Here is an 11,996-nt window from a genome sequence, read left to right as displayed (position 1 = left end):
GTGCAGTGTGAATGGCCTGTCAGGGTGGTCTGGTGTGGGCGGCCTGTCTGTATCCCCCATGGGTTTACTTCTGTGCTGGCGAGGGGCCAGCAAGGTTGACAGTCTGTACTATCAATGACTGACCAGTGACCCATGTTATGTGCTACAGAGTTTGGGGGAGATCCCCTTTCTGTGATGGGTCGAACATCCACACTTTGCCCCCGAGGCAAAGTCTTCTCCCCGGCCCAGCCTCCCCATTAACCAGTTAAACCCTATAACTTAGTTGTTCGGGGCCCCCTAGGGGCTACTAGGTCTGTTCCTTTTGGCCCTCCACTCTGTCTTTGCCACAGAACAGGGATGCTAGGATGCTCTTTTTTTGTTCGTTTTTTTTTTGTTCTTTCACAAATCTTTATTTATAACAATCATGACATACAATACAATACAATACAAACACAAACAACCAACACACACAAAGGAGTTATTAATACATCAATACAACAACATCAGAGCCAGGGGGATTTACTCACAGAAAACATTAAAGAGTGAACACAAAAGGACAGTTCTTGCAGCTTTCTTATTTTTTGAGTCATACATTGTTTTAATGTACTGCTTGGCTTCAATCTCAAATACAGTGAAAGAAGGTATGGAATGACTACATTTGGATTCATTTTTATGAAATGTAGCTAGAATAATGGTCAAATTAATTATGAATACCAAATTTTTCTTATTATTACTATATTATTGAAGCCAAACAGTACATTTTGTCAGTAAAGACAAACGTCAGAGTCAACATTGCTAAGATGCTCATGTGGTTCATTCCTTTAGCTACAGTGACATCATGCCATCGCACGTGCACGCACACACAACACGCACACACACGCACGCACGCACGCACGCACGCACGCACGCACGCACGCACGCACGCACGCACGCACGCGTGTTTATAGGATCTTGCCAACAGTACTGGCTGGTTACATTGTTACATTGTTATTATCATTCAAATAATGGTGGCAATTTTCATAACTGCCAAATTGCAGGCTAGTGTGCTCTCTCTCTCTCTCTCTTTGTTTCCCTCTCCCCCCTCTCTCTCTCTCTCTCTCTCTCTCTCTCTATGTGAGTCTATCTGTGTGTCTCTCTCTCTCTCTGTCTGTCTCTCTCTCTGTCACTCTCTCACCCTCCCTCTCTCTCATGCATGTGCGCACACACACGCGCACACGCACACGCACACACACACACACACACACACACACACACACACACACACACACACACACACACACACACACACACACACACACACAATTGCATTCCCCCACCCTCCTCTCTCTCTCCTCTCTCTCTCTCTCTCATGTGGTGTACAGGTGTGTCTAGTTCTCCAGCACATTCAGCCCGTTGATTCAGACAAACAACCCCATCTGTCTCTGTGTCTCTCTCTCTCTATCTGTCCTGCACGGAAAAGGATTATCAGCGACTCAGGTATGAACACATTTTGTCTAGTTTATTCACATGAATTATAATTTGAATAATTTGAACTATCTCCATTGATAGGCTGTTGAGAGTGACTTCCAAGGAACAAATGAGCTCTTAGAGATTCTATGAAATCTTTTTAAAATATTTGAAATGTAATCTCTGTCATCTAATTTGTAACTCTGATATTGTACAAACACTCAGAGTTAAAGTTACTGTAAAATAAGTGTTAAATAGCTCTATATTGTGACAGTAATCATTACTATAGTTTGTTCAGTAACAGTGTTAAATAGCTCTATATTGTGATAGTAATCATTACTATAGAGTGTTTGTTCAGTAACAGGCAGGGTCACCCTGTCTCTCCAGCTATTTAGTAATCAGACAATGTTATCTTATACAATTGGTATCCTGAGTTGACCTGAATATGTGTATTTCCAGTTTACTAAAAAGCTCAATGGCTACTATAACACATATCACTTAAACGAGTAGTTCACCAAAAAATTATTCATTTTCTATCAATTACACACCCCATGGAGCCTTGATTTATTTTATTTTTGTCTCATTCTTAAGCCAATAATTTGATGACCGGCAGAGTCTCTGGTCTCCTATTGACCAATGACCCGGTCATCAAATTATTGGGTCACGAATGTGACAAGAAACAAAAAAAAATCTCCATGAATTCACGGCTTCATGCGGGTGTGTATTTGATATGAAAGAAAGCACTTTTTGGAGTGAACTACTCCTTTAAATGGACACTGAGGGTGGTAGTGAATATGAGGATGTGTAGATGGAGGTCAGAAGCGCTAGGACCCAGAGGTGCTGTGATGTAAGCAGGTCTGGACCGTGCCAGGTCATGCCACACACTCCATTCTGACTCAGATTATATAGCCTGGTGTAGACTGGAACGGTCTGGCAGACCAATTCAACATATAGGACCATACATATACTGTATGTTCCAAAAAATACATGAACACTAATCTGTTTAGCCATATTATGATGGCATTGAATGAGCGGTAGGAGTTTGGTTTCCCACACAGGAGACACTGATCACAGATCAGTTTATTAAATAAATTTATTATTTATTATTTATTATTTATTATTTATTATTTATTATTTATTATTTATTATTTATTATTTATTATTTATTATTTATTTATCCTCTTTTTCTTCTTCTTCTGCTTATCATCTGTAAAATCCCTCAGCTGTCATGTGATCTGTGTGTGTATGACTTCTGATGTCATACACACACAGTGTATGGACATTTGAATAGTTTTACATACAGTAGGCCTATAACACACGCACGCACGCACGCACGCACGCACGCACGCACGCACGCACGCACGCACACACACACACACACACACACACACACACACACACACACACACACACACACACACACACACACAATTTGTGTACGTGCGTTTCATGTTGGTGGTGGTGTGTGTGTGTGTGTGTGTGTGTGTGTGTGTGTGTGTGTGTGTGTGTGTGTGTGTGTGTGTGTGTGTGTGTGTGTGTGTGTGTGTGCGTGCGTGTGTGCGTGTGTGTGTGTGTGTGTGTGTGTGTGTGTGTGTGTGTGTGTGACTTGTGGATGTTTACAGTAGATGTTTAGTTCAGTGGAATAGAAGCAGTTTCTTATAGTTAAACCTGGATAACACATCTTCCCAGTTCCCCAAAAATATAGTTCATTTATAAATTAGGGAAATAATAATGCCTCAGTTTGTATGTACAGTTTTTTCTCTATGCTGCTTTCTCAGAATAAAGTTTAAACATTTAAATAAGAGTCCACACACTGTTGTTAGCTAAATTCTGCAAATGACACGGTAAATAGTCAGACCATTAAGTGCTTCTGAGAAAGTGGTAGAAGGTAAACACCAAATAGGTCTAAATTAATGAGTGAGTGATAATTTTTGGTTAAAACAAAAAGTGTTTAGTTAAAATGTTAAAGCTCTGTATTGTAATAGTAATCAGTGTTTGTTCAGTAACAGGAGTCCCCATGTCTCTCCTGCTAGACAGAAAATAAATGTTCAGGTTCGTGGCAAAATTACAGCCAATCAGAAGAGAGTTTCAGTTCCAGTTGTCTCTACAGTTCCAATTGTGTCTGCTCATTTCTTTGTGTCATCACTTCCAAGCTCCAATTTCACTTGTTTAATCTGTATCCTGTCTGAGTTCTCTATCCTGATTGGATAATTTTGATATCCTGACCTGAAAATGCATTTTCTGTTTATTTATTGGAGAGACAAGGAGACCCCTGTTACTGAACCAACAGTATAGCAATGATTACTATCACAATACAGAGCTGTTTAACACTGTTACTGAGCAAACACTATAGTAATTGTTATGGAAAACAGATATTACATGTAATATTACTATAATGTGTGTAACTCTGCAGGCCTGAACACAGGCTGAGGAATGTGATTTCAACATTTAAGTATGATGCAATACAGAGGGCTGCAGTGCAGAAATAGCTGGATTTCTTTAGCCGAGTGTGATCATGTTTAGAGAACTTACAGGTTCTACTGACCCTTTCTTGGCTCAAAACATGAGTACATGAGACACAGGGCAGTGGAAAGCGACATTCTCTGGCTATTATTGATACGATGTGTGGCATTAATGACGTATTGCTAAAGATGTGTTGGCTATGTGTGTACACTTACGACCATCCAAACGATTAGATCAACTTGTTACATTTGTGTGTACACGTTGGTGTTTACGTTGGTGTTTACATGTTACATGTTTTCTATATCATTCAATAGACCCCTTAACAGACGGCGTCATACTGGTTGCAAGCGTCATACTGGTTGCAAAGGAAAGCCATTCTATCAGGTCTCGCTAGGACGAGCCTCACTAGCCAACACACAAGAGGGGGTTGGGGTGTGCTGAAACCAGCGCGCCCCGAAACAACAGGTTGAGAATTGATTGCATGAAACAATCACCTGTGCATCCAGTCTCAATGTTGGTAAACAAATAATTGGTCTGTACACTTAGGGCACACAGTGCAGCTGCAGTTCACAACAATCTGTAAAACCTGTAAAAGCCAGTTCTTAATTCATAATTTCATAATTTTGTTAATTAAAGCTGCACTATGTAACTTTCCGCTTATACCCCGGCTTTGAACCCGGGTTTCCTGCGCACGTGCCATTGTGCTAATAGAGCCTGCCTGCTTGCTCAGGGGATAAATGAATCTAAACCATCAGGTCAAATTTTGTGTCAAACCAGAAACATTGTGTCAAAGGTCATGTCTCACCTAGACACAGGATCTAACGTCTCAATAGAAGAGCAGGGAGACAAAATACAACCATTTTTTCAACACTTTCAAGAGTTGTCAAAAATGTTCAAAAATAGCAGATGTACAAGCGGTTTCAATGGGTTAAAGTATGATGCCTAGCAGTGTTGGATTTGCTGGGGGGATGGGGTAAATCCATCCTTCTACTTTTGATATCCCCCTCCTGGTAATTAGTTTTTATGGCCGGTGTGGGGATATGTTTTTATCCCTGCTTCTCGTTAGACTGAATTAAATATACGATTTTCCTTTTGGGAAATGTAGACTGTCTTATGTGTTTGATAATATCACCACTTAACAATATAATTAAAAATGTATTCAACCACATTAACCATGGTGTCTGTATTTGGGTCAAACTGTCAACATTTATCAAAAAGTTTTTTTTTTTTTTTCATTCAAAAATATCTAGCTCACAACATGTCGTACCAAGTATATACGGCTGGGCATGAAATCCTAGGCTGATTTTGTAGTTTGTTTTCCACTTAAGGTTAAAAACTACAGCAGGGTAAAAACAAGGCAGCCTGCATCACACTGACCTTATAGTAGGCCTACACAGTGATGTAAGCAACACAGCTGCAGCTAATCAAATTAATAATGGGCGTGTTCCACGGGTTCATGGCTTTATTTTTTGTGTTGAAATCCCCATTTGGGAATCTTAGATCACGTCATATAAGAACTGTGTTCCAAACGTAAACACACCACCCTGGCGTTTTTGTCAGGGGGGTGGCTCTGCATTGTTTATGATATTCATTCATATTTGATACAGCCTGTTTCTGGCGAACATGGAATTAATTCTGCCTTAAAAGTCTTAAGAACTACTACTTCCGGGTCTGAAATCACTGTCCCCACAGCAGCCGCGTTCATGGGAAATGTAGTCTTTGGGTTGTTTGACTCGTTTCTAGTGTTTATATTGTGTTACTCTTTGGGTAAATGTGTACATTTACACCTTCAGTCGATGCTTCATATCCATATGAGTAAAAACTCCAGGGTGGTGTGTTTATTTTTGGAACACAGTTCTTATATGAAGCGATCTAAGATTCCCCAATGAGGATATCAATACAAAAAGTAAAGCCATGAACCTGCGGAAAGCGCCCTCTACTGGCAGTGACGTCAGGACTTCGGTGCTCTATTGGCTCTTGGACACAGCTATGGAAAATTAAACACACTCATTATTAATTTGTTTGGTGCAGCTGTGTTGTTTACTAGTCTGCTGTAGTTTTTAAGCTGAACTGGTTTATTTCATTTATTCATTTATTGTACAAATCTTTCTCTGGTGGCATGCTGCAGTGCCTTGAACAATGTCTTGACTGCTTGATGTTCCACCTCTAATAGTTTAATGGAGTGACTGCCATGTACCATCTCTCTAGGCTCTGATTGGACGTGATGACAGAGGTGATGAAGAGCTGTGATTCGTCCGGAGGGGACTTCAGCATTGGAGGGGACTTCGGCATTGGCGTAGCCTCGGGAGAGAAGAGGATCCCCTTTCAGGTGGAATTACATGCACCCCTGTTACTGGACAAACACTCCCTAGCAATGATTACTATCACAATATAGAGCTATTTAACACTGTTACTGAACAAACACTCTATAGCAATGATTACTATCACACTATAGAGCTATTTAACACTTATTTTAACAAAGGAATATCACTTATTCCCTACCGTTAAGTGATTAAGTGGATTATTTCTATGACCTGTTACAGAATATCTTCACCCCCTCCATCGTGGTGGACCTCAGTGAGGGAGGAGAGGTGGAGAGCGGGGAACTGCGCTGGCCCCCAGAACACGTCTGTTGTCATGACAACAACGACCCCGGAGACCACCAGCCTCAGGCGGCAGGTATTTATCTATTATTATCATTTGACAGGACATGACCTGTCAATCCACAATATACACATACATACAAACATATCTCTGCTGTCCGGCAGGAACCAGCTAACTCCACCCCCCTTTGGTGGAGTTAGCTGGTTTAGCAGAACGTTTGAGGATCCAATGGACTTAGCTGGTTTTGTCAGAAGCGCTTTTTAATACTTTTCATTGGTTCAATATTTTTGGAAAAGAAAGTGGAAAAGTGGAAAAATGGAGTTAGTTGGTTTCTGCTGGACAGCAACGATACAGTATGCACGAACACACCTGCGCGCGCTGACACACACACAAACACAATTAAATTGAGATTAATTGAATTCAAAGACACACAGTGTTAATTTATCCATTTGTACGAATGGTACCATCTGTTCACTCTCAGAGTTAAATTAACAGGACAAACCTGTGTTTTATCCTCACTGTGGCTCAGCTTCTGAGTTCTGAACGTTGGACCAGTGGTTCCCAAATCTTTTAGCTGGGTACCGAGTGAAAATAGCCGATCAACAAGCTCACAAAGCATCGCATCACGACAATCGGCTATTTTAGCTACTTCTTAAAAGTTGTCATCTATTTTTCTATCCATGGGATTTTCTTTGTTTTTTTATTCATGACATTATTTTATTTTTGAAATGCTTTTAATTCATGAGCAATTTAAATTTTTTATAATAATAATAAGAAAGTAGGTCACGAAAAAAGGGAGATTTACTCGCGACCCCCCAAAAATGGGTCCCAACCCAGTGTTTGGTAAACACTGTTAGATCCACCCACTGTATGTTGTGTTGGATCTAGGTTTTTTATTTTACTTTTTTACCACAGATCTCTGCGGTTTGTTTACATCGACAGTCTGTTATGCTTTAACATCATTTATCCAGGCGATTCCGTCATTTCTGGTGACATGCACAGTGGACAAAGTGTGTGCTATTGCTCTCCGTGAATTAATTGGAGGTGCAAAACAAACTGGATGCAACGCGGTGGGTTCGAACCCACAACCTCTGCGATGGTGGGCAGGCACTTTAACACTGCGCCACCCGAGCGCCCGACATCTTTTTGTTGTTATTGACCTGCACCCTGTAGGCTTTAGTCTGCTAAAGCAGGGTTGATCAGTGTCCAATCACAAGTTAGTTTAAAATACGGACGGCTAACAGCGGTGCGTCAATTCTGTGTGAACAATGACATCACTTCCTTTGTTCTGTCCAGACCTGCCTGCCGAGGAGGAGGAGCCAGTGGAACCGTTGAGGGGCGGGGTTTCAGACTGATTGCAGCAGAGGAGGAGGAGCCAGTGGAAATGTTGAGGGGCAGGGTTTTAGACTGATTGACAGGGCTGGTCCCTCCCACTATTCCAAGCCAGTGAATCTGTGTGATGGACAGCAGCATGAGGCGGGGCTAGGAGAAGGTCCCTCCCTCTCGTCCGACAGGAAGTGGGACTATTGGTAGACCTCCACACCACAGGGGGAAGCAGTCAATATGTTATGATTGTTTTGAAATAGCTCTAATGTGCCAAGCTTTAGTGACAAAGCTCACTGTAGGTACAACGTAGATACATTCAAATGGGGCTTGGTGATTTTGTATTTAGCATTTTGTATTTCACTGGAAATGTTTTAAAACAAGGGTCTTCAACATTTATCAGGCAAAGCACCTTAGCTGAGAGAGAGACTAAGCAGTGAGCGCACTCAGAGGTGGAAAGTAACTAAATGTACTCAAGTACTGTAAGGTATATTAATGTGTATTTTCACACATATTTTTTTGGGGGAAAAACAAAACATTAAATGTTCCTACAGTATCACACAACCATTTGGTTGCCCCTCTGCATTAGTCTGAGGACCTCCTTGGGTTCCCGGACCCCCTGTTGAAGACCCATGTTTTAAAGGAATATGAATTACCCATAACAATCCCTCTGAACTGTCTTGTGTCTCGAGCTTGAATGGAACCGATTCCCCAAGAACCTTTGTTAACTGCAGGCTGTAATTCATTACATATTTATCTTAGTACATTTAGTATATGGTTTATAGTTGATTACATCGTTTTTTACTTGTTTGAAATGTTTTGTTTTGATTTAAAGTCCACTCCACTCCACTCAAAAACTCTTGAGGCACAACTTAGTTTTTTAACCATTTAACATTCTGATGCTGGAGGTGGAGCTTCTCCGTAACTTCCTCACAATCCTATCATGGTTCAATATGCACATTTGCTATTGGCTGATCCCTGAAACCACTTTGCTTTGTGCATCGGTTGGGGGGCACGGCGCGGCGCGATGCCTGAGATATTTTCATATTTGAATATTCAGATCCAGGATTTCTCAATGAGGGAGAAAGAGTGGATGTGCTTCTAGTCCCTTTTCAGTTTTGCTTTTTACTTTTTAATGACGGAAAACCATGATAATCATATTAAAAGAAACCATGTTAACCATAGCAGAGTATTTTTTACACACTTTAGAATGTATCTAAAGGGGGACTTTAAAGTCACTGTAGGTATATTCAGTAAATCACCGCATTCATTATAATTCCAGACAAATCATTTGGAGGAAGACAGGTTATACTTTTGGAGGATATGTTGGAGATTACATACAGAATTATACCAGATTCCCAAACGTTATTTTTCCATCCTTGCGTCCCTCACTTAGCTCCTTCCACTTAAAGGGAAATGAAACCCTAGGCTGATTAAGTAGTTTGTTTTCCACTTCAGGTTAAAAACTACAGCAGGGTAAAAACATGGCAGGCTGCATAACACTGACCTTATAGTAGGCCTACACAGTGATGTAAGCAACACAGCTGCGTAAGGCTGACTTTATAATACACTACACAGTGATGTAAGCAACACCGCTGCATCTAATCAAATCAATAATGGGTTTGTTAGATTTTAGGTGTGTCAATGCTGTCTATCATGCTTGCACATTGGTATGCCCTTGGCTCTGGACACCACCTATGACCATAGACATATAAAGCTCCTCTGGCTCTGAGGCGTCTGTATCGCAGGCGCAGGTTTTCGTGACCCTAAGCAAGATTTTTTTTGGTGCCCCCCCCCAAACACCTCCATTATAAAATCATTATGTCATGAGATAATTTTTTTACACAATTTTTTATTGAATATTAAAATAATAACGCTAGTTGTTGGATATGAGATACATGACATAATTACAATATATTTTTAATATTTTTTGATGTGGCCCCCCTAGTGGTTGTGGCCCTAAGCGAACGCTTATATTGCTTATAGCAGCGGCCGGCCCTGACGCGCTTCGGCTTCCGGGGGGGCAAGCTGGAAACTTCCGCGTGCGTCACAGAAGGGGGCGTTCGGTAGGCCAATCAGAGGCAGGTGGGGGCGGGACAACTAGATTCTGACAAGTCCTGGAAAAGACGCGCTGTGATTGGCCAGTAGTCGACACGCTGTGATTGGCCAGTGCCCGTGCCCCCTCTAATATGGCGGCCACCATACGATACAGGTCGCTCCAACGAACTGCAGAGGCCAATGAGGTATCTAGGTTTCTATATCTATGCCTATGACAACCTAACACACACATTATTATTTTGTTTGGTGCAGCTATGTTGCTTACAAGTCTGCCATGTTTTTAATCAACTGTAGTTTTAACCTGAACCTTTAAAGTGATAGTTCACCCAAAAAAGTACTTATTTTCTATCAATTACACACCCCATGGAGCCATGAATTCATGGAGATTTCTTTGTTTTTGTCGCATTCCTGAGCCAATAATTTGATGACCGGCGGAAAGATGCTAATGTATCCGGTAGGAGACTCAAAGTTGACACTTTGTGTCTCCTACCGGAGCCACCGCCGGTCATCAAATTATTGGCTTAGGAATGCGACAAAAAGAAGAAAATAATCCATGAATTCAAGTCTCCATGGGGTGAGTAATCGATAGGAAAAAAAAGAAAAACATTTTGGGGGTGAACTATCCCTTTAACGATGTGAGGAAGAGTGTGCACAAAGATGAGATGCGAGTACAGAGTAATCAAGTTATCAAATGAGACATTTGTTGCTCAGTGAAGTCATTTAGAAGTGGTGTCAGTTCGTTATGAGGCGTTACAACAGCTGGATCACCTGTCACTGTTGCAACTAATTGTTCTGTATCATTTAATTGTCTTTAAAGTTTGTTCTGCTCAGATAATCATGTGATGTCATGTGGTATTGGGCACTGTATTTCACTGTAAAGTTTAATGCTATACACTTTATCTTTGTTATTAATTTCCTTCCACTGAACATGACAGATAGATGTGAAATATGCATAATCCCACGGTATGTCCCTTAACTGAACTGTTTTGACATGAAGTCTCCAATAGATCCACACAAACTGCTATAAGGATTGTGTAAATAAAGATTAATCAAACCGTTATTGAATTTGTACACGTTTTTCTTTTTTCCCCTCATGCTTCAATGTTCATAATGAGGTTGCAATTTGTGAAAAATAACAGCGGGTTCATATTTGTATTATTTTGTATTTGTAAATATAAAGACATGAACAGTGTTGTTGTTGCTGTCTGGCAGAAACCACTTAACTAAATTTTTCCGCTTTTGCGTTTTTTTCCCTCATAAATCAGTGCTATTGAACACCCTTTACGTCTGTGTGTTGATTAAAACAATGTTGAACCAATGAAAAGTATTAAAAAGCGCTTCTGACAAAACCAGCTAACTCCATTGGATCCACCAAAGAGGGGTGGAGTTAGCTGGTTTTGCTGACTCCAGGCTCCACCTTTGACCTCCAACCTCATTGTGAGCTTGGAGGTCCATTCAGCTGTTCTTATCAACGATGAACAAAACCTCCTAAAACTTTTTGTTTTGTTTTGGCCATTTCCTGAAAAATTTACATTTTGGAGTTAGCTGGTTTCTGGTTACAGCAGAGATATATATCTATATATATATATATCTATATATCTATCTATATCTATATCTATATCTATATCTATATCTATATATATATGAAAAGAAATAAACCTTCCCTCTGCTTCTCTTTGGAAGGAACCGCACACTCCCAATGATGATGGACTCAAGACTCAGTTAATGCTTCATTTTTAGGCTTTATTAGCACGACGCGTTTCGCCGCGTTGGCTTCATCAGGTGCTATATACACAGGCAGTGACTGATCACTCTAATTTATAGTGACATCCCCCCCGTGACAATAGATACTCCGCCCACCTGTGTGGCTACTCAGTCACTTGTTTATACAATGTATCAAAATGTATCAAAAGTGGGCAGGTACAAAAGCAGAAAAAGGTGAAAGACAATAATAAAATGCAATGCAGAGAGATTATATCTATGTGTATACACACATACATACACTCACACCTACTGTGTGCATGTATATATCCACATACTAAATGCATATATATACACATATGATGCAACATGACACAGAACCACCTTGATAATATGTATATAAATAAAAGGTAAATCCTCTA

General features: G+C 40.6%; 1 protein-coding gene across 2 annotated transcripts; it reads left to right on the top strand.

Annotated features, from left to right (window-relative positions):
• The first annotated feature begins 1,327 nt into the window (after window positions 1-1,327).
• Window positions 1,328-10,933, top strand: LOC308103529 (uncharacterized protein). 2 transcript variants are annotated; one of them, XM_080453534.1, is made up of 4 exons: window positions 1,328-1,455; window positions 6,097-6,217; window positions 6,432-6,567; window positions 7,789-10,933. In XM_080453534.1, exons 2-4 carry the CDS (start codon window positions 6,113-6,115, stop codon window positions 7,845-7,847), a joined length of 300 nt encoding a protein of 99 aa, XP_080309660.1. In that variant the 5' UTR covers window positions 1,328-1,455; window positions 6,097-6,112; the 3' UTR covers window positions 7,848-10,933. The 2 variants fall into 2 exon arrangements, with proteins under 2 accessions (XP_080309660.1, XP_080309661.1); XM_080453535.1 differs by having other exon boundaries at window positions 1,379-1,455; window positions 6,062-6,217.
• Window positions 10,934-11,996: the final 1,063 nt, after the last annotated feature.

The sequence above is a fragment of the Gymnoscopelus braueri genome (genome assembly GCF_963280865.1).
Source record: "Gymnoscopelus braueri genome assembly, chromosome: 16".
NCBI classification, from domain to species: domain Eukaryota; kingdom Metazoa; phylum Chordata; class Actinopteri; order Myctophiformes; family Myctophidae; genus Gymnoscopelus; species Gymnoscopelus braueri.
Note: the sequence above shows the minus strand (reverse complement) of the source record. Positions and strands in the feature narration are given on the sequence as shown.